Source organism: Ranitomeya variabilis, chromosome 1, assembly GCF_051348905.1.
Source record: "Ranitomeya variabilis isolate aRanVar5 chromosome 1, aRanVar5.hap1, whole genome shotgun sequence".
Lineage (NCBI taxonomy): Eukaryota > Metazoa > Chordata > Amphibia > Anura > Dendrobatidae > Ranitomeya > Ranitomeya variabilis.
Genome location: NC_135232.1, coordinates 650,496,721 through 650,521,095, shown reverse-complemented (window position 1 = coordinate 650,521,095; position 24,375 = coordinate 650,496,721). Strand labels below are relative to the sequence as shown.

The window sequence follows — 24,375 nt, the reverse complement described above, 5'->3', positions numbered from 1 at the left end:
CACTTGTACTGTTCGGGTCAATTTGACCCGATAGCATTTTATACTGTTCTACAGGTCTCTGATTATTTCTGACTGCAAAAGTTATGTTTTTTTTATGTGTACTTCATCTCAAAATGGTGGTGGTTTCACTGTTCTTATCAGTAAGCAAGTACAGTGGGGCAAAAAAGTATTTAGTCATTCAGCAATAGTGCAAGTTCCACCACTTAAAAAGATGAGAGGCGTCTGTAATTTACATCATAGGTAGACCTCAACTATGGGAGACAAACTGAGAAAAAAAAATCCAGAAAATCACATTGTCTGTTTTTTTTATCATTTTATTTGCATATTATGGTGGAAAATAAGTATTTGGTCAGAAACAAACAATCAAGATTTCTGGCTCTCACAGACCTGTAACTTCTTCTTTAAGAGTCTCCTCTTTCCTCCACTCATTACCTGTAGTAATGGCACCTGTTTAAACTTGTTATCAGTATAAAAAGACACCTGTGCACACCCTCAAACAGTCTGACTCCAAACTCCACTATGGTGAAGACCAACGAGCTGTCAAAGGACACCAGAAACAAAATTGTAGCCCTGCACCAGGCTGGGAAGACTGAATCTGCAATAGCCAACCAGCTTGGAGTGAAGAAATCAACAGTGGGAGCAATAATTAGAAAATGGAAGACATTCAAGACCACTGATAATCTCCCTCGATCTGGGGCTTCACACAAAATCCCACCCCGTGGGGTCAGAATGATCACAAGAACGGTGAGCAAAAATCCCAGAACCACGCGGGGGGACCTAGTGAATGAACTGCAGAGAGCTGGGACCAATGTAACAAGGCCTACCATAAGTAACACTGTTGTGAAATTGGATTTTGGGCTCCCCCGGTGGCCACTGGTGGAATTGAACTGGTGTGCATCATCCCCTCTGTTCACCTGTTTCCATCAGGATGTGGGAGTCGCTATTTAACCTTGCTCCTCTGTCACTTCCATGCCGGTCAACATTGTAATCAGAAGCCTTTTCTGTGCATGTTCCTGCTGCTAGACAACTCCCAGCTAAGTTGGACTTTGGTCCTCGTTTGTTTTTGCATTTTGTTCCAGTTCACAGCTGTAGTTTCGTTTCTGTGTCTGGAAAGCTCTTGTGATCTGAAATTGCCACTCTGATGTTATGAGTTAATACTAGAGTCTTAAAGTAATTTCAGGATGGTATTTTGATAGGGTTTTCAGCTGACCATGAAAGTGCCCTTTCTGTCTTCCTGCTATCTAGTAAGCGGACCTCAATTTTGCTAAACCTATTTTCATACTACGTTTGTCATTTCATCTAAAATCACCGCCAATATATGTGGGGGCCTCTGTCTGCCTATCGGGGAAATTTCTCTAGAGGTGAGCCAGGACTATATTTTCCTCTGCCAGGATTAGTTAGTCCTCCGGCCGGCGCTGGGCGTCTAGGGATAAAAAACGTAGGCAACGCTACCCGGCTACTGTTAGTTGTGCGGCAGGTTTAGTTCATGGTCAGTTTAGTTTCCATCCTTCCAAGAGCTAGTACTTATGTTTGCGGGGCTATGTTCTCTTGCCATTGAGAACCATAACATAACACACTACGCCACCATGGACTCAGATCCTGCAGTGCTAGACGTGTCCCACTGCTTAAGCCAGTACATGTCCGGGCCTGTCTGAAGTTTGCTAGAGAGCATTTGGATGATCCAGAGGAGTTTTGGGAGAATGTCCTATGGTCTGATGAAACCAAACTGGAACTGTTTGGTAGAAACACAACTTGTCGTGTTTGGAGGAAAAAGAATACTGAGTTGCATCCATCAAACACCATACCTACTGTAAAGCATGGTGGTGGAAACATCATGCTTTGGGGCTGTTTCTCTGCAAAGGGGCCAGGACGACTGATCTGGGTACATGAAAGAATGAATGGGGCCATGTATCGTGAGATTTTGAGTGCAAACCTCCTTCCATCAGCAAGGGCATTGAAGATGAAACATGGCTGGGTCTTTCAACATGACAATGATCCAAAGCACACCGCCAGGGCAATGAAGGAGTGGCTTCGTAAGAGCATTTCAAGGTCCTGGAGTGGCCTAGCCAGTCTCCAGATCTCAACCCTATAGAAAACCTTTGGAGGGAGTTGAAAGTCCGTGTTGCCAAGCGAAAAGCCAAAAACATCACTGCTCTAGAGGAGATCTGCATGGAGGAATGGGCCAACATACCAACAACAGTGTGTGGCAACCTTGTGAAGACTTACAGAAAACGTTTGACCTCTGTCATTGCCAACAAAGGATATATTACAAAGTATTAAGATGAAATTTTGTTTCTGACCAAATACTTATTTTCCACCATAATATGCAAATAAAATGATAAAAAAACAGACAATGTGATTTTCTGGATTTTTTTTTCTCAGTTTGTCTCCCATAGTTGAGGTCTACCTATGATGTAAATTACAGACGCCTCTCATCTTTTTAAGTGGTGGAACTTGCACTATTGCTGAATGACTAAATACTTTTTTGCCCCACTGTAATTATCTAGTATTATCCATTTGCTGTTTGTGAATGAGGAGACTGGTTGCCTATCATTCAAAGGCTGGGGGTTTCACTGTTATGAGTAATCAAGTATTTATTTAGTCAAATGCATTTTCAGTTTGTGAGAGAAGACACTGTTGTCTTATAAATTGGACACCAGTCATTTGACTTACACCCTGAAGCTAAAGGTACCATCTCACAGTGGCACTTTTGTCGCTACGACGGCACGATCTGTGACGTTCCAGCGATATCCATATGATATCGCTGTGTCTGACACGCAGCAGCGATCAGGGACCCCGCTGAGAATCGTACGTCGTAGCAGATCGTTTGGAACTTTATTTCGTCGCTGGATCTCCCGCTGTCATCGCTGGATCGGTGTGTGTGACACCGATCCAGCGATGCGTTCGCTTGTAACAAGGGTAAACATCGGGTTACTAAGCGCAGGGCCGCGCTTAGTAACCCGATGTTTACCCTGGTTACCATCGTAAATGTAAAAAAAAAAAAACAGTACATACTCACATTCCGATGTCCGTCAGGTCCCTCGCCGTCCGCTTCCCGCACTGACTGACTGGCGGCCGTAAAGTAAAAGCAGAGCACAGCGGTGACGTCACCGCTGTGCTCTGCTTTCACTTTACGGCCGGCACTCAGTCAGTGCGGGAAGCGGACGGCGAGGGACCTGACGGACACCGGAATGTGAGTATGTACTGTTTGGTTTTTTTTACATTTACGATGGTAACCAGGGTAAACATCGGGTTACTAAGCGCGGCCCTGCGCTTAGTAACCCAATGTTTACCCTGGTTACCCGGGGACCTCGGCATTGTTAGTCGCTGGAGAGCTGTCTGTGTGACAGCTCCCCAGCGACCACACAACGACTTACCAACGATCACGGCCAGGTCATATCGCTGGTCGTGATCGTTGGTAAATCGTTTTGTGTAACGGTACCCTTAGTCCTGTGAAAGAGACACTGGAATCTGTGAGAGAGAGAGCACTGAGCTGTGAATACACATCTTTACAGGTATTCTTTTTTTTCAAAACTTGGATAAAAATGTTTCTAAAATGTCTATTGACTGACGCTGAATTGGAAGAGCTTGTCAACGCCTCTGATTCAGAAGATGATGTCCCACAGGAAATAATGTCCGAAGAGCAGGACCACATAAGCGAGATGGAAAGCAATGTTGAAAATTCGGATTCTGAAGTGGAGTATGAAGAGGAACATGATACCCAGACAACTAGCCGGATGCAAGAAATCCCTTCTAAAAACAAGTGTGTAATTTGGAACTTGCAGCCTAGTCAGGCTGGTAGATTGTCCTCTGAAAATATCATAAAAGCTACTCCTGTTCCTACAAGGTACGCTACATCAAGAATATGTGATATAGGATCAGCATTCGCATTGTTCCTAAATATGACTATCCTAAATATTATAATACAAATGACAAACATTGAGGGACAAGTAGTTTATGGTGATAAATTGAAAGAATTAGATGTGACAGCTCTAAATGCTTATATTGGTAAATGTAAAATTGTAATCTAATATATAAAGCTGAATGTGTGTGTGTGTGTATGTATGTATGTATGTATGTATGTCCGGGATTGGCATCTGAACCGTAGCAGCTACAGCCACAAAATTTTGCACAGTCACACGTCTGGACCCCGAGAGCGTCATAGGCTATGTTGTGAGGTGAAATTTTAACCCCGCGCTTTCCAATTCACCAAACAATTTTGCCCCTATCTACATAATGGGGAAAAAGTGAAAGGAAAAGTGTTGGAGGCGTCGCAGCTACAGGCACAAAATTTTGCACAGTCACACGTCTGGACCCTGAGAGCGTCAAAGCTATATTGTGAGGTGAAATTTTAACCCCGCGCTTTCCAAGTCACCAAACAATTTTGCCCCTATCTACATAATGGGGAAAAAATGAAAGGAAAAGTGTTGGAGGCAAATTAACAGCTGCCAGATGTGAACAAGGGGGACTTAAAGAATGACAGCGATGGCGCCAAAGAGTATATACTGTACAGTTGCTAAGGTGGGGCCCCAACATGGGATAATCACACCACCACGGGGATATGAACACACACACAAAATGCGCCACACACTACCACGTGCTCGAACACATATACCACCCTCAGTGCACATTTCACCACACATACACCAACCTCGCCACATAAAAGTAGAAACACAAAAGTCGCCGCTCAAAACTCGCCACGCGCAAAACTCTCCACATGCAAAACTCGCCACACGTGCAAAACTCGCCACATGCAAAACTTGCACACGCAGAAAAATTGCCACACGCAGAAAAATTGCCACATGCACAAAAGTTGCAACACATGCAAAAGTTGCCTCACACAAAACTTGCACATACTCAAAAGGCACCACACATAAAACTCGCCACGCGCAAAACTCGCCATGCGCAAAACTTGCTGCACACAACTTGCTACACTAACCTGTCACATGCAACTCGACACACAAAAAGTTGCTACACGCATGTCGCCACACAAAACTCATCTCACAAAAGTCCCTACATGCATGTCGCCACACGCAACTCAACACACACAACTTGACACACGAAACTCGCCCTAAAACACACACAAGTCTGGTATCCTTCAAAAATAAAAATCTGATTAATAAGCAGACAAACTACAAGAGCAACAAATGTACCATATAGGAATCCGGCAGCTGTCAGTCACATGACCAGTCTGTTATGTGTATGTGTGAGCTAATATATACTGCCAGGGGGTGGGCTTACTGTTGGCTGGGGATTTATCAGGCTGCCATTTTAGCTTACAAATACTGAGGTAAAAATACTGACCAAATAACGTGTGAACAAGGGCTAATACAGGAGGAGATGGCATACAGCTATATACTATATACAGGAGATGACACACAGGTATATACTATTTACAGGGGAGATGACACACAGGTATATACTATATACAGGAGGAGATGACACACAGATATATACTATATACAGGAGAGATGACACACAGGTATATACTATATAGAGGAGGAGATGACATACAGGTACATACTACATACAGGAGGAGATGACATACAGGTATATACTATATACAGGAGGAGATGACACACAGGTATATACTATATACAGGAGCAGATTACCTACAGGTATATAGTATATACAGGAGGAGATGACACAGGTATATGCTATGTATAGGAGGAGATGACATACAGGTATATACTATATACAGGAGATGACACACAGATATATACTATATATAGGTGAGATGACACACAGGTATATACTATATACAGGAGATTACATACAGGTATATCTAATATATAAAGCTGAATGTGTGTATGTATGTATGTGTGTATGTCCGGGATTGGCATCTGTACCGTCGCAGCTACAGCCACAAAATTTTGCACAGTCACACGTCTGGACCCCGAGAGCGTCATAGGCTATGTTGTGAGGTGAAATTTTAACCCCGCGCGTTCCAATTCACCAAACAATTTTGCTCCTATCTACATAATGGGGAAAAAGTGAAGGGAAAAGTGTTGGAGGAAAATTGACAGCTGCCAGATGTGAACAATGAGGACTTAAAGAATGAGAGCGATGGCGACAAAGAGTATATACCGTACAGTTGCTAAGGTGGGGCCCCGACATGGGATACTCACCACACACGGGGATATGAACACAAACACAAAATGCGCCACACACTACCACGTGCTTGAACACATATACCACCCTCAGCACACATTTCACCACACACACACACCAACCTCGCCACATAAAAGTCGAAACACAAAAGTCACCACTCAAAACTCGCTACATGCAAAACTCGCCATATGCAAAACTAGGCTCACGCAAAACTCGCCACACGTGCAAAACTCACCTCATGGAAAACTCACCTCATGCAAAACTTGCACACACAGAAAAATTGCCACATGTACAAAAGTTGCACCACATGCAAAAGTTGCCTCACACAAAACTTGCACATACTCAAAATGCACCACACATAAAACTCGCCACGCGCAAAACTCGCCATGCACAAATCTTGCTGCACACAACTTGCTACACTAACCTGTCACATGCAACTCAACACACAAAATGTTGCTACACGCATGTCGCCACACAAAACTCATCTCACAAAAGTCGCTACATGCATGTCGCCACACGCAACTCAACACACACAACTTGACACATAAAATTCGCCCTAAAACACACACAAGTCTGGTATTGTCCTTCAAAAATAAAAATCTGATTAATAAGCAAACTACAAGAGCAACAAATGTACCATATAGGAAATACGGCAGCTGTCAGTCACATGACCTGTCTATTATGTGTATGTGTGAGCTAATATATACTGCCAGGGGGGAGGGCTTCCTGTTGGCTGGGGATTTATCAGGCTGCCAATAGCAACCAATCACAGCTCAGCTTCTATTTTGCTACAGTTAATTAACCTGAGCTCTGATTGGTTAATATAGGCAACAAAGACATTCTCAGTATAACAAAGCTAATATATGTTGTGAAATGCTTCTATTTGCTTAGTTTTTGCCTTTTAATAATTACATTTCTATCTATTTGTTTTGTGGTTTTTGTGTGCAGAATAAATTTTTGTTAACACATTCTATTTTGCTAACAGCAGTCATTAACCCGGGCGAAGCCGGGTAGTACAGCTAGTTTACAAATATAATTGTAAAAACGCATGAACATGTTCAGTTTTTTCTTTCTAAAAAGGTTGAAGTTTTTATGATTTTACATTTGTTGATTTACAAATATTGTTTTCAAAAAGTTAAATTTCATGTTTTAGTAATAGTAATGTAAAGCTTCTTTGTTATTTGTGTGCAGAATGCCAACAATCAAAGATAATTGTAAAAAGCCTGTGTAACCTTTTTATGAAAAAAATAAATTATTAAGTTTGAATTTAAATTTTTCATTTGTTTATGATCAACCATGTTCACATACAGTATAATAATGAAAAAAGTGTACAAATAAAAAACACTTAGAGTAGCTAAAAATGAAGAATTAATAGGTCGGGTCATATTGACCCAGGAACAGTACAAGTGTATAGCAAATGCGAACAGAACAGCAGGGTTAAGGAGAAGACGCTCCTCTGCGGATATACTTTTCCACATACTGGTGTTCTGATATGTAACGCCAGGTTGCACTGTCTCCAACAAAATATCAAATGTGGATATACTCATGCGACAGTACTGGTAAAATTTGTTGGGATTAGGGTTGAGCGAAACGGGTCGACCATTTTCAGAAGTCGCCGACTTTTGGCAAAGTCGGGTTTCATGAAACCCGACCCGACCCCTGTGTGGGGTCGGCCATGAGGTCGGCGATCTTCTGAATCTGGTATCGGAATTCCGATACCGAGTTCCGATATGTTTGCGATATCGGAAATCGGTATCGGAATCCACATTTAAGTGTAAAATAAAGAATTAAAATAAAAAATATTGATATACTCACCTCTCCGATGAGCCCTGGTAGTAATCGGCATCTTCCGTTCCTAAGAATGAGCGCGTTCAGGGCCTTAGAAGACGTCACGGCTTTGTGATTGGTCGCGGCGGCCCACGTGACCGCTCAGCGACCAATCACAAGCCGTGACGTAATTCTCTCAGGTCCTAAATTCCTCATTCTAGGAATTTAGGCCATGAGAATTACGTCACGGCTTGTGATTGGTCGCTGAGCGGTCACGTGGGCGGCCGCGACCAATCACAAAGCCGTGACGTCATCTAAGGCCCTGAACGCGCTCATTCTTAAGAAGAAAGGCTGCCGGAAAGAAGCCGAGGGTGAGTATATTCCTATTAGGTATATACTCACCCTCGTACGTGCCCTGCTTCTTTCCGGCAGCCTTCCTTCTTAAGAATGAGCGTGTTCAGGGCCTTAGATGACGTCACTGCTTTGTGATTGGTCGCGGCGGCCCACGTGACCGCTCAGCGACCAATCACAAGCCGTGACGTAATTCTCATGGCCTAAATTCCTAGAATGAGGAATTTAGGACCTGAGAGAATTACGTCACGGCTTGTGATTGGTCGCTGAGCGGTCACGTGGGCCGCCGCGACCAATCACAAAGCCGTGACGTCATCTAAGGCCCTGAACGCGCTCATTCTTAGGAACGGAAGATGCCGATTACTACCAGGGCTCGTCAGAGGGTGAGTATATCAATATTTTTTATTTTAATTCTTTATTTTACACTTAAATATGGATCCCAGGGCCTGAAGGAGAGTTTCCTCTACTTCAGACCCTGGGAACCATAGAATCGCAGGATTACATGCGCAAAATACGCTGCCACACCTTGCCAATGGATTACATACTGAACACTGTTTAGGGAACATTTCTGCGTATTACGCCTATAAAAATGGAATGTATTTTCCTATGCTAAGTGTGACGCCGGCCTAAGACTTAAAAAATGCCTTTCCAGATTACTCAGATCTTTGCTGTAGGGAATGTGGGTAGAAAGGCAGCATTATTAATATCTTTTGGTCTTGTCCAAAATTAAGATCTTTTTGGAATGATGTCAACCTTTTATTGAATAAATTAAAGAACATTAAAATATCTTTAAACTCATCTCTAAACTCCTGGAACGCCTGGTCCACTCCCGTCTTACCCGCTATCTCTCAGATAACTCTCTTCTTGACCCTCTTCAATCTGGCTTCCACTCTTTACACTCTACTGAAACTGCCCTCACTAAAGTCTCTAATGACCTACTAACAGCTAAATCTAATGGTCACTACTCCATGCTAATTCTCTTGGATCTTTCCGCAGCATTCGACACTGTGGATCATCAGCTCCTCCTCACTATGCTCCGCTCCATCGGCATCAAGGACACCGTTCTCTCTTGGTTCTCCTCCTATCTCTCTGACCGATCCTTCACTGTATGTTTTGCTGGTTCCTCCTCCTCTCCCCTTCCCCTTACTGTTGGGGTTCCTCAAGGATCAGTCCTAGGCCCCCTCCTCTTCTCTTTGTATACTGCCCCTATTGGACAAACAATCAGTAGATTTGGTTTCCAGTACCATCTCTATGCTGACGACATCCAATTATACACCTCTTCTCCTGCTTTCACTCCTACCTTCTTAGAAAACACCAGTGATTGTCTTACCGCTGTCTCTAACATCATGTCCTCCCTCTATCTGAAACTGAACCTGTCAAAAACTGAACTCCTCGTGTTCTCTCCCTCTACTAACCTACCTTTGCCTGACATTGCCATCTCCGTGTGCGGTTCCACCATTCCCAAGCAACATGCCCGCTGCCTTGGGGTCATCCTTGATTCCGAGCTTTCATTCACCCCCCACATCCGATCACTGGCTCGCTCTTCTTATCTGCATCTCAAAAATATTTCTAGAATTCACCCTTTTCTTACTTTCGACTCTGAAAAAACTCTTACTGTCTCACTTATTCATTCTCGTCTGGACTATTGTAACTCTCTACTAATCGGCCTCCCTCTTACCAAACTCTCCCCGCTCCAATCTGTACTGAATGCTGCTGCCAGGATCATATTCCTCACCAACCGTTACACCGATGCCTCTACCTTGTGCCAGTCATTACACTGGCTACCCATCCACCCCAGAATCCAGTACAAAACTACTACCCTCATCCACAAAGCACTCCATGGCTCAGCACCACCCTACATCTCCTCTCTGGTCTCAGTCTACCACCCTACCCGTGCCCTCCGCTCCGCTAATGACCTCAGGTTAGCATCCTCAATAATCAGAACCTCCCATTCCCGTCTCCAAGACTTTACACGTGCTGCGCCGATTCTTTGGAATGCACTACCTAGGTTAATACGATTAATCCCCAATCCCCACAGTTTTAAGCGTGCCCTAAAAACGCATTTGTTCAGACTGGCCTACCGCCTCAACGCATTAACCTAACTATCCCTGTGTGGCCTAATAAAAAAATAAATAAATAAATAAATTTAAAAAAAAAATAAAAAACATAATCAGGTTCCTCGCATCAAGTTCTCATACACTTTATGCAGTTAATAGCACTCTGTGTCTGTACAGCTTTACATGAACACCCGAGCCTTACACTATGGCTGGTCCAAATAACTAAAGCAATTGTTACCATCCACCTCTCGGGTCTCCCCTTTTCCTCATAGTTTGTAAGCTTGCGAGCAGGGCCCTCATTCCTCCTGGTATCTGTTTTGAACTGTGATTTCTGTTATGCTGTAATGTCTATTGTCTGTACAAGTCCCCTCTATAAGTTGTAAAGCGCTGCGGAATATGTTGGTGCTATATAAATAAAATTATTATTATTATTATCTTTATTTCCTCAAGTGGCTTTACTTTCTTTTGATTTAAATTTTGTTCCGAGGGAAATTAGAGCTATTTTACTACATACACTTGCAAAAACTAAACTTCTCGTTGGTGCTAAATGGAAAACAACTAACATTCCAACTATCAACGATGTTATTGATAAAGTCTCTACCCAGAGTTTCTTTCAATTAGTATTTGCTTTGAAAAACAACTCTTCTTAAATATGTTGCTAGATTGTCGAGATGGAACTCCATTTTCCCTGGACACAACTTAACATGCGCCAAAACTTGATATTTAGCCAGCATTTATTACTCTTTGTTTTTATTCTATGTGATTATGGGCAGCATGGTGGCTCAGTGGTTAGCACTGCAGCCTTGCAGCACTGGAGTACTGGGTTCAAATCCCACAAAGCACAACATCTGCAAGGAGTTTGTATGTTCTCCCCGTGTTTGTGTGGGTTTCCTCCCACACTCCAAAGACATACTGATAGGGAATTTAGATTGTGAGCCCCATCGGGGACAGCGATGATAATGTGTGAAAATACTATAAAGCTCTGTGGAATAGTCTGGTTGACAAGTTTTGTTATTTTTCTGATAGGCTATGTGCACACGTTGTAGATTTCCTGAGGATCCACAGCGTTTTTTTCCTCCTAGAAGCGCGGCAGATCCGCAAGTGATTTACAGTTCAATGTAAATCAATGGCAAAAAAAAATGCTGTGCTAATGGTGCGGAAAATTCTGCACGGAAAATGCAGCGGATTAAAAAAAGGTCCATGTCAATTCTTTGTGCGGATCTGCAGCGTTTCTGCACCCATTCCATAATAGAAATCCGCAGGGGTAAAAACGCATGAAATCCGCACAGAATCCACAAAAAAAACGCACAGATTTTGACCTGCATTTTCTGCCAAGAGATGCAGAATCCGCATAGAAAATTCCACAGGCAAATCTGAAACGTGTGCACATACCCTTATAACCACTTTGGAATGTCTTCTATCACTCTCTTTTGCCTTCGCCTTCCCCACTATGTAAAAAAAACACCTTAAGGCCGGCCTCACACTAGCGAGTTTTACGGACATATGAGCGCATAAACTACATCCGTAAAACTCGCAAAATAAACTGCACAATTATTCTCAATGGGGCTGCTCCTATCAGCCGTATATTACGGTTCAGTATTATACGGCTTTCTACGGCCGTACAAAATCGCAGCATGCTGCGTTTGTCACCGTATTGCGCAAAAAAATCGCCAATGAAAGTCTATGGGGGCGAGAAAAATACGGATTCCACACTGACCAGCAGTGTGACTTGCGAGAAATACGCAGCAGTGTTAGTGAAAAGTCGGTAATTCAATTGCCGGCTTTTCATTTCTCCTGCACAAACCCGACAGGATATGAGACATGGTTTACATACAGTAAACCATCTCATATCCCCTTTTTTTTTGCATATTCCACACTACTAATGTTAGTAGTGTGTATGTGCAAAATTTCAGCGCTGTAGCTGCTAAACTAAAGGGTTAAATGGCGGAAAAAATTGGCGTGGGCTCCCGCGCAATTTTCTCCGCCAGAGTGGTAAAGCCAGTGACTGAGGGCAGATATTAATATCCTAGAGAGGGTCCAGGGTTATTGGCCCCCCCTGGCTACAAACATCTGCCCCCAGCCACCCCAGAAAAGGCACATCTGGAAGATGCGCCTATTCTGGCACTTGGCCACTCTCTTCCCACTCCCTGTAGCGGTGGGATATGGGGTAATGAAGGGTTAATGCCACCTTGCTATTGTAAGGTGACATTAAGCCAGATTAATAATGGAGAGGCGTCAATTATGTCACCTATCCATTATTAATCTAATTGTTTGAAAGGGTTAAAAAAACACACACACATGATTTAAAAGTATTTTAATGAAATAAACACAGCGGTTGTTGTAATAATTTATTGTTCTCTCAATCCATCAGGAACACCCTCGCTTGGAAAAATAATAAACGCACAAGATACATACCTTCTGGTGAACCGTCTCGTCCCACGAAGTAATCCATCTGAAGGGGTTAACTAATATTACAGGCACGAGCCCTGCTAAATGCAGCTGTGCTCCGTGCTTGTAATTCCCCAGCGAATGAATGAAATGTAGGTCATTGACCTACATTTCCTTCAGTCGCGGTGATGCGCCCTCTGCTGGATGTCCTCATATGACCTGGAGCGTGGGAAAAAGCTCCCAGGCTGCAGTTCATGAGAACATCCAGCAGAGGGCGCATCACCGCGACTGAAGGAAATGTAGGTCAATGACCTACATTTCATTCATTCGCTGGGGAATTACAAGCACGGAGCACAGCTGCATTTAGCAGGGCTCCTGCCTGTAATATTAGTTAACCCCTTCAGATGGATTACTTCGTGGGACGAGACGGTTCACCAGAAGGTATGTATCTTGTGCGTTTATTATTTTTCCAAGCGAGGGTGTTCATGATGGATTGAGAGAACAATAAATTATTACAACAACCGCTGTGTTTATTTCATTAAAATACTTTTAAATCATGTGTGTGTGTTTTTTTAACCCTTTCAAACAATTGAATTAATAATGGATAGGTGTCATAATTGACGCCTCTCCATTATTAATCTGGCTTAATGTCACCTTACAATAGCAAGGTGGCATTAACCCTTCATTACCCCATATCCCACCGCTACAGGGAGTGGGAAGAGAGTGGCCAAGTGCCAGAATAGGCGCATCTTCCAGATGTGCCTTTTCTGGGGTGGCTGGGGGCAGATGTTTGTAGCCAGGGGGGGCCAATAACCCTGGATCCTCTCTAGGATATTAATATCTGCCCTCAGTCACTGGCTTTACCACTCTGGCGGAGAAAATTGCGCGGGAGCCCACGCCAATTTTTTCCGCCATTTAACCCTTTATTTCAGCAGCTACAGCGCTGAAATTTTGCACATACACACTACTAACATTAGTAGTGTGGAATATGCAAAAAAAAGGGGATATGAGATGGTTTACTGTATGTAAACCATGTCTCATATCCTGTCGGGTTTGTGCAGGAGAAATGAGAAGCCGGTAATTGAATTACCGGCTTTTAACACATATCGCGCTGAATGAAATCTAAATACAGAATATATATATATGTGTCTCAATGACATATATATATATATATATATACTGTATATATGTTTTCCCGAACATTTGAGCACATAAATCCATTAGATGTCGGTTTTGCAAGCCTGCGCGAAAATCTCGCAGTACGGATGCCATACGGATTACATACGGAGGATGCCATGCGCAAAATACGCTGCCACACCCTGACTACGGATCAATATTTTGGGAACATTTCTCCGTATTACGGCCGTAGTACGGACGTATAATACGTGGCGTATTGTTTTACGCCCAGTGTGAGGCCGGCCTAATAAAAATTAGTTTCACAAAAACTCTAAAAATAAAAAAAATATTAAAAAATATAAAATAGTTGATCATTTGGGTGCGTTTCTGCTATACGAATTAGTGGAAAAAGAAGAAACCCAAAACATGAATCTCCACTGTTGGCTCACAATTCATACAGGGAAATGAAACATTGAGGGTATGTGCACACGTCAGGATTTCTTGCAGAAATTTTCCTGACAAAATCCGGACATTTCTGCCAGAAATCCGCATGCGTTTTTTTGCGCGGATTTTGCGCGTTTTTTATGCGGTTTTTTTGCGGATTTTATGCGGATTTTTTGCGTTTCTTTCAGGACACTCCAATTTGATGGGAAATCCGCAAAAAATCTGCAAAAATAATGAACATGTTGATTCTTTTTCCGGATTGCGTTTTTTTTTTGCGGGAAAAAAACGCAACATATGCACAAAAAATGCGGAATGCATTCTAAATGATAGAATGCATAATGTATGCATTTCTAATGCAGAATTATAGTGTTTTTATCGGGAAATTCCGCAAAAAAAACCGCAAAAATTCCTGAAGAAATCCTGACGTGTGCACATACCCTAAACATTGCAGAATTTAAAAGATAGTGAGAGGGAGAGCACTGCTTCACTCACCTCTCCTATGACCCACTTGATGAGATGCAATCATATCATGGGGGGGTCAGAGCGTTGTCATGGCAGCCAAAGGTCAAGTGATGACCACTGGGTCTGCCTGCTACTGCCAGCAGCTGAGTTTAATAGGTTATCTGACAGTGCAAAACTGATAGGTCATGAAACCAATGATCAAAAAAGTAAAAATCGAAGTCCCATACAGGGACCAAGTAAAAAAGTAAAAAAATGTTTTAAAAAGGTTTTAAAGCTATTTAAAAAAAAATCACTAAATAAATTTAAAAAAAAGTACACCAATAATAACATAATAATAACGGGGGCAGCAGTGGATAGCACAGCAGCCTTGCAGCTCTGGAGTCCTGGGTTCAAGCCCCACTAAGGACAACATCTGCAAAGAGTTTGTATGTTCTCTCTGTGTTTGCGTGTGTTTCCTCTGGGTACTCCGGTTTCCTCCCACACACCAAAGACATACTGATAGGGAATTTAGATTGTGAGCCCCAACGGGGACAGCGACGATAATGTGTGCAACCTGTAAAGCGCTGTGGAATATGTTAACGCTATATAAAAAATAAAGATTATTATTATTATTATTATTAAATACGTATTGTGGTAGAGCGTCTCACTCGGCTGCACACGGAGGTAGACATGGGTACACTGCGGCTTTGGTTTATTGTAGGCAGCATAAACAAAGGTGTAGTAAAGAAAATACAGCCCTCTGGGCAAAACAGGAGAACAAAACAAAATAGTGGCAGAACAAACACAGTCCTTCTGTGAGAGGGGTTCATCCCCCTCACGGCTGGCAGAACACACACTGTTCAGGTTCATTAGTCCATGCAGCACTCTCCTGCAGTGCTCCTTCTCCAGGCGCACCCACTGAACACCGAAAAGCACTTTCTTTCAGCCATTTAAGCTCAGACCATGCGACTCCCCCTACACTGAACGGGGTCGCCATAGAAGTGGGTTGGGGCCGACAGGCAAGGACCTTTACTTGCTGTTCAACTAGATACCTGGATTCCGGTAGCAGAGATGGGTACAGCAAAGAGATCAGGGAAGCCATGTGAGTAGACAAATTGCGCAGATAGGTCGTGATCTTGTCCTGTTGATCCCTCAGACGGGTAATCTCTTGACACAGCTCCACGGCCAGAGGTACCTGAGATCCAGCGGGTTCCATGGCCGGAGCAATCTGTAACGAATGGAAGTGGAGGCACAGGTGGTGAAGTTCACATTCGTTTTTTATTCATATTTTTGTGGAACCTCGGTCTGGGGGGCTCTGAAGGGGGCGTGACTAAGTGAGCCCCAGGCACCCGTGGTAAGTCCCCTCGAACAGGGACGGAATGGAATGCCTGGGGGACACGGGTGCTACCTCCAGTTAGACCCAGGACACGTGGCAGCTGTTCCAGAGGGACAGACAGACAAGCAGGGTTAACAGATGTCGTGGAGCTGACACAGGTGGTACTGGCGTTGTCCAGAGGTACGGATGGCACTTTTATACAATAAAAACTATTTTATATAAAAAATAATTATTTTTGCATCGCTTTACTCTGAGGGCTATAACTTTTTTATATTTTTTCTGATGATTCTTTATTGCGGCTCGTTTTTTGTGGGACAAGATGACGTTTTCAGCGGTACCATGTTTATTTATCTTCGCCTTTTTGATCGCGTGTTATTCCACTTTTTGTTCAGCGGTATGATAATAATTGTTTTTTGCCTATTTTTTTATTTTTTTTTACGGTGTTCACTGAAGGGGTTAACTAGTGGGATAGTTTTATAGGTCTGGCCGTTACGGATGCGGCAATACTAAATATTTGTACCTTTTAGGCTACTTTCACACATCAGGTTATTTGTTTCAGGCACAATCTGGCAAGTTTTGAAAAAAACGGATCTTTTTTTTTACGCCGGATCCATTTTTTTCTTATAGAGTTGTATTAGTGCCGGATTGCGCCTGATCGCCTGATGTTTCATCCGTTTTTTTCCGGATCCGTCCAAATAGTCGTTTCCGGAGAACAGAGAAAACTTCCAGAGGAATGTTTTTATGTCCAGCGAAAAAAGCGCACAGTGACGGAGCCGACCAAAAACGTGTGAAACAGAGATGTGAAACGATGAATCCGGCCTCCAGATCCGGCTTCCCAATTTTCCATTGAAATCAAATGCACTTTCCATTGAAATCAAGCACATTTTCCGTTCTGAGGTCTCTCTCTCTCTCTCTCTCCCCGTGTTTTGAAACATTAGCCGGATTCTGCCTGAAACAAAAAACCTGATGTGTGAAAGTAGCCTTATTGTTTTTTTTTTTTATTTACATAAAGAAATGTATTTTTTTGAAAAATATATATATATTTTTTTATTTAGAGGTTTTTTTGTAAATACTTTTACGCATGTAAATTTTTTTTTTTTTTACTTTTTTACATTGCCCCAGGGTGGGACATCATTGTATAACGTCAGATCGCTGATCTGACACTTTGCAGAGCACTGTGTTAGATCAGCAGATCAGCGATCTGTGACAGGCAGTGTAGGAGGCTTCGCAGCGCCTGCTCTCAGCAGGCAATGACAAGTCACAGGACCCAGAAGGATCCCGTGGCCATCTTGGATCCGGGGGCCTGCAGGGAGGAGACCCTCGGAACAATGCGTTCACATCGTGTTGTTCGAAGGGTCTCAGGGAAGCACGTGCAGTGCCAAAGGGTCCTGGTCGTTGCAGTAATATCATTCTCCTCTGGGGGGAGTGAAGTTACGTTTGGAGGCAATAAAGGAGATCTCTTCACCAGGTAAACACAATGCATGCAACATGTTCACACTCCAGACCAGAAGGGGGAGTTCTAAGACTGTTTTAGGTGAACTCGCCTATAAGAACATCCTGATCTGGAGGGAATGGGTTCAGTTCCTGTCAGGGAGACAGGTGGAGAGGAAGCATAGGAGCCCTGTGGCATGAAGTGCTGCAGCTCCTGGAAGAAGACACTAAAGCGAACATATTGCAGGGAGTGTGCAGGAAAGCAGAGCAAAGGAGAGGATATCAGAGGGAGATCAGCCAGGAGCAGGCTGCTTCCTTCTGAGGCGCAGGAATCCGGTAGCCAGAATACTGAGGGAGTAAGGACCTCTACGCTTTACTTCAGAGACTGGCAAGACAGCTAATTTCAAGTTACTTATCCGCCCTATACCCAGGAGACACGGTGGCAACTTGTGGATGCCGGGCATGCTAGAGTCCCTGTAAAAAGCCTCAGGCCACCAGTCATACGGGTTTGTCATATCCATCTGGGGGACAGAGAGAGACATAACATCTAGAACATCTACAACAGTTCTGAGGACCTTATGAGAGGCTCAGCAATAAGGTACTACAACACCCAGGCGCTAGAGGAAGGCTACTGATTTCCACCTGGATAAGGGGACTCTGGATTTGCCTCCAAACCGGCTGGACTCTGCCTGCCCTGTGATCTGGTGCTCTGGACTGTGGATGCTGAAGCATTCAGTAAAAAGGTAAAGAGACTGCAACCTTGTGTCCTCGTTCTTCACTGTGCCTCACACCATCCACCATCTACACACTGGGAAGCCCTGGGCACACACTTCACCTGTGGGAGGGTGTACCATCTAGCTGCCATGACATCACCCCAGCGGAGCCCTAAGCAGCATCGGTCACCCTGACCGAATACCACATGTGGCGTCACGAACATTTCCCCTTTAAAGACCTTTCCCCTTTTACAACGGACCTCCCGGGGGCCACGGACCGGGTCAGCCACCGTGACATCCCCCTTGAGAACCGAAGGACCGGGTACCGAGTACCCCACTGCCCCACGGGGGCGATCCACACGCAGGGAGCCCCCTCCCTGTGCGATGCTTCCCTATGCCACCGGAACGCTGCGATCTTGTTTGATCGCAGTGTTCCGGGGGTTAAAGTGCCGGGAGAGGTCCGGCAAAGGAGTTAAAGGAGTTATTTGAGGATCTACATGTAAATGGCGCCGCAGTGCGCAGAATCGACCACAGTAACGTGATGCTTTTCAGGGCTTTTTTTAATGAATTTCAGGATAACCTTTAAGAAAATTAATTATATACACAGTACATATGCAATCAGGCTGCAACGCAGGTGCCACCGCTGGCATCTGCCTGCAGAAGGTGATTTATTTTCCTATATATATATATATATATATATATATATATATATATATATATATATATATATATATAATATTCATTATGTAAACTAGGGGGCAGTCAGTGAGGGATCAGTGATCTGTCAGCAGGCTGCATTATGACTACCTAATCAGAGCACCACATGCAGACCTCCCACAGGCCACCCCGGGGTACGAGCGTATCATTAACACAAAACTGAAAATAAAGATTATACAACAAACACAAGATGGATTTCATCACCAGGTATCATTGTAATCAGTATAACGGTGCCGAGCTGACACTGTCTGTAGGTTACTATGCACAATCCTGCTGACAGGGGCACTTTAATTATGCCGTTTATGTCACAAGGAATACGCCGGGGCCAACCAGTATTTGCCACACGGGATACACCGGGGGCCGACCACTATTTGCCACACTTGATACGCCGGGGCCAATGACTACCCACCATACAGGGTACTCTTGAACTGATACATATACATAAAAAATTTGATATTTCAAAATGAAATTATTGGCTGTCCACACACTAGCACACATGCACGCTCACACACATGCACGTGCAAAGACAGGAAAAACACACGCACACATGCACGCTCACACACTTGAGAAAACACACATACACACACATAGGAAAACACACATACCCAGGAAAACACACACTCATACCTACACACCCACATATACCCACCCAGGAAAACACACACACACCCAGGAAAACACACACACATACCCACCCAGGAAAACACCCACACCCACCCAGGAAAATACACACACATACCCACCCAGTAAAACACACCCACATACCCAGGAAAACACACACACACACACACATACAGGAAAACACACACACCCAGACATATAGGAAAACACACACACACACAGGAAACCGCACATACCCAGAAAAAACACATACTCTAATCTGCCATGTTTACTTTGTTAACTGCCCCCCTCCCCCCTGCTACTTAGCACAGCAAACGTTGAGTTGGGCAGCTGGAGAGGTTACCTGGAATGTGCAACGCAGTGGGCACACAAGGCAGCTACCTCTCATCTTGCCCTGCGGTACTGTGCTGCTGCTCTGCACGCTGATGCTCTTCCCTCTCCAGGTCCTGGATGATCGGACATCAGAGACAGATCTGCACATAGAAGAGGAGGATGCTGCGTGCAATCACTTTGCAAAGTACTGCAGTGCGCAGGCGCTGAGCCTCTCTGACCTTTCCCGCCGCCTGCGCACTGCAGTACTTGGCTCTGCCCTCAACAGGGCAGACAAAGTACGCCTGCGCCGGAGCCGCAGCATGAAGACAAGAAGAGGACGTCATCGTAAGAAGATGGGAGGCCCCAGACCGGAACGCGAAGCCCATCAGACCAGAACCGCAGCGGGACCGCCCCTGGGTGAGTATAATCTAACCTCTTTTTCTCATCTTTCAGGTTACATCGGGGGCTTATCTACAGCACTACAGAATACTGTAGATAAGCCCCTGATGCCGGTGGGCTTAGCTCACCTTCGATTTTGGGGGTGACAGGTTCCCTTTAATACTAAAAGGTGATTTTAAGGATGACAGGGAAAGAAAAAATTGGGAACTCAAACTAATGAAGATGTTCAATTCTTTGACACTAGAGGTACCTTCACACGAAGCGACGCTGCAGCGATAGCGACAACGATGTCGATCGCTGCAGCGTCGCTGTTTGGTCGCTGGAGAGCTGTCACACAGACCGCTCTCCAGCGATCAACTATGCCGAGGTCCCCTGGTAACCAGGGTAAACATCGGGTAACTAAGCGCAGGGCCGCGCTTAGTAACCCGATGTTTACCCTGGTTACCAGCGTAAAATCTAAAAAAAACAAACAGCACATACTTACATTCACGTCCCCCTGCGTCCACTTCCTGACTGACTGAGCGCCGTACAGTGAGAGCAGAGCGGTGACGTCACCGCTGTGCTGCTTTCACTTTCACTTTGCGGCGCTGAGTCAGAGGAGGAAGCAGACTGCAGGGGACGCAATGTGAGTATGTGCTGTTTGTTTTTTTTACATTTTACGCTAGTAACCAGGGTAAACATCGGGTAACTAAGCGCGGCCCTGCGCTTAGTAACCCGATGTTTACCCTGGTTACCAGTGTAAAATATCGCTGGTATCGTTGCTTTTGCTTTCAAACACAACGATACACAGCGATCGGACGACCAAATAAAGTTCTGGACTTTATTCAGCGACCAGCGACATCACAGCAGGATCCTGATCGCTGCTGCGTGTCAAACGAAACGATATCGCTAGCGAGGACGCTGCAACGTCACGGATTGCTAGCGATATCGTTATAATGTCGTTTCGTGTGAAGGTACCTTAGGACTCAATTTAACACCTGGATTTATGAGTCACTACATGGATACAATTCACACCTCCACCAGACAGACTCCAGATAAATAAGAACATCATTCCCACTGCCTCTCCATTTGTAAGAGATTGCCTAATTTGATATCCTTGCCTTGGCTTATCTTTAGAAGGCATCACACTTCCTACCCCCTGGAACAAATGTCCTGCTGTAGTATTCTTTAAATGTTGTGCTTTTTTCTTATTAATCTATTTTATAATCTTGCCTGAAGAAGGAGCCACTGTGCTCTGAAAGCTTGCAAACATATTATTTTCTGGTTAGCCAATAAAGGTATCACTCCTAGAATACTTCTGTCATCATTGGGAAGAAAAGTATTCACATCTCTTGATAAGACAAGAAACACTTACCATTTTGAAAGTAACGTTTGACTTGTTTATAATGTAAAAAAAAGGCAAAAAAAGCAGAAGAGATGATAAGAAGAATTACTTTTTGTTGCATTTTTCCCATATTGATGTGATGCTAAATATTCCAAAATGATGCCAGGCCTGAACCCTAAAATGATAGAAAAACATTTTAATTGCATGAGTAATAATTAATTAAAAAAAAGTTTAGCATTTTCTTTCTGTGAAAATAATTTACAGGTAAAGTCAATATATTTTTTATAGACATTCAGCTTTTTTGTTTTTTAAGGCTACTTTCACACTTCCGTGGGTACGGGGCCGTCGCCATGCGTCGGCCCGACGTACCGACGGACGTTGTGAAATAAATGCATAATGGGGGCAGCGGATGCAGTTTTTCAACGCATCCGCTGCCCCATTGTAATGTCCGGGGAGGAGGGGGCGGAGTTCCGGCCGCACATGTGCGGTTGAAAATGGCGGACACGTCGCACAAAAAAAACGTTACATTGAACGTTTTTTTGTGCGTCGCGCCTGCCAAAACACGCAATGCGTCACTAATGCAAGTCTAAGGAGAAAAAACATCCTGCGGGCAACTTTGCAGGATGCGTTTTTCTCCAAAACGACGCATTGCGAAGTAGGCAATAAGACGGAAGTGTGAAAGTAGCCTAACTTTACATAACCAGGCTTCGGTTCAAGGATAAATAAAACGCAGTACAAGCCCAAATATTGCAACCCATCCGTTAGCATAACATGAGTCTTTTTTGGTGGGCTTTTTGAATACGATAATTTTCATTGCTTATTACGGTAATCTTTATTAGTTGTATCTATCTGGTATAAAACATGGTGAACAAAACATGTATCTGATATTTATCTTATATTTGCAGTTGTAATCACTAGTGATGAGCGAACGTGCTCGCCACTACTCGGTACTCGCCTGAGTATCACTATGATCGGTGTACTCGGCGAGCACTGAGTATTTCCGTGATTATTCAGCAGGAGCTCAGGTCTCCGCCCTGCTATTCTGGTGCTCTTTAAAGCGCCGATGACAATGCAGGGATTGGCTGCCATGCACTGTAATGTCGCAGCCATCTTGTTGTGGTATTACAGTGATTGGCTGGCTGCACAGCGTCATCAGGTCTATAAGATACCTTACGCCGCCTTGCTCACCGCATTCTGCACCATACTTAGGTAGTGTAGGGAAAGCTGCTGCAAAGATAGGGTCAGAATAGTCCTATTAAAAGTTAGTGTGGGTCTGCTAGTGTTTAGTCCACAAATCCTGAGAAACCAACAGTCCTTTTTAGCGCTAATCCAGATTGTCCTGAGATTGCAGCACTTGGTAGGCAGGTGAGTCTATGTCCACATATCCACAACAGTGGAAGGCCTGCAGGCACTGTATGTGAGTACATAGATCTCACTGCATACCTCAATAAGCTCCATTACTGTCTGCTGCTGCTTTATATTTTTATTATTATTATTATAGCGCCATTTATTCCATGGCGCTTTACATGCGAGGAGGGGTATACGTAATAAAAACAAGTACAATAATCTTGAACAATACAAGTCACAATTGGTACAAGAGGAGAGAGGACCCTGCCCGCGAGGGCTCACAATCTACAAGGGATGGGTGAGGATACAGTAGGTGAGGATAGAGCTGGTCGTGCAGTGGTTTGGTCGATCGGTGGTTACTGCAGGTTGTAGGCTTGTCGGAAGAGGTGGGTTTTCAGGTTCGTTTTGAAGGTTTCGATGGTTGGTGAGAGTCTTATATGTTGTGGTAGAGAGTTCCAGAGTAGGGGTGATGCGCGAGAGAAATCTCTTATGCGATTGTGGGAAGAGGAGATAAGAGGGGAGTAGGGAAGGAGATCTTGTGAGGATCGGAGGTTGCGTGCAGGAAAGTACTGGGAGACGAGGTCACAGATGTATGGAGGAGACAGGTTGTGGATAGTGTTGAGTGATACCGGATAGTATCGGCCGATACCCGAAAAGTATCAGATATCGCCGATACCGATACCCGATACCAATACAAGTCAATGGGACACCAAGTATCGGAAGGTATCCTGATGGTTCCCAGGGTCTGAAGGAGAGGAAACTCTCCTTCAGGCCCTGGGATCCATATTACTGTGTAAAATAAAGAATTAAAATAAAAAATATTGATATACTCACCTCTCCGGAGGCCCCTGGACATCACCGCTGGTAACCGGCAGCCTTCTTTGCTTAAAATGAGCGCGTTTAGGGCCTTCCATGACATCACGGCTTCTGATTGGTCGCGTGCCGCTCATGTGACCGCCACGCGACCAATCACAAGCCGCGACGTCATTCTCAGGTCCTAAATTCCTAGAATGAGGAGTTTAGGGCCTGAGAATGACGTCACGGCTTGTGATTGGTCGCGTGGCGGTCACATGAGCGGCACGCGACCAATCAGAAGCCGTGACGTCATGGAAGGCCCTAAACGCGCTCATTTTAAGCAAAGAAGGCTGCCGGTTACCAGCGGTGATGTCCAGGGGCCTCCGGAGAGGTGAGTATATGAATATTTTTTATTTTAATTCTTTATTTTACACAGTAATATGGATCCGATACCGATTCCCGATACCACAAAAGTATTGGATCTCGGTATCGGAATTCCGATACCGCAAGTATCGGCCGATACCCGATACTTGCGGTATCGGAATGATCAACACTAGTTGTGGATGGCTTTGTATGTCATGGTTAGGCTTTTGTACTGGAGTCTCTGGGTAATGGGGAGCCAGTGAAGGGATTGACAGAGGGGAGAGGCCGGGGAATAGCACGGGGACAGGTGGATTAGTCGGGCAGCTGAGTTTAGAATAGATT

General features: G+C 44.2%; 1 protein-coding gene across 1 annotated transcript in view; it reads right to left on the bottom strand.

Moving 5' to 3' along the window:
* Nucleotides 1–24,375, bottom strand: part of LOC143815440 (carbohydrate sulfotransferase 8-like) — a 393,970-nt gene that overhangs the window by 193,536 nt on the left and 176,059 nt on the right. The window contains exon 2 of the mRNA XM_077294655.1: nucleotides 21,559–21,703. Coding sequence (XP_077150770.1) covers nucleotides 21,559–21,658 — 100 coding nt within the window. The 5' untranslated portion in view covers nucleotides 21,659–21,703. The remainder of the gene's footprint in view (nucleotides 1–21,558; nucleotides 21,704–24,375) is intronic.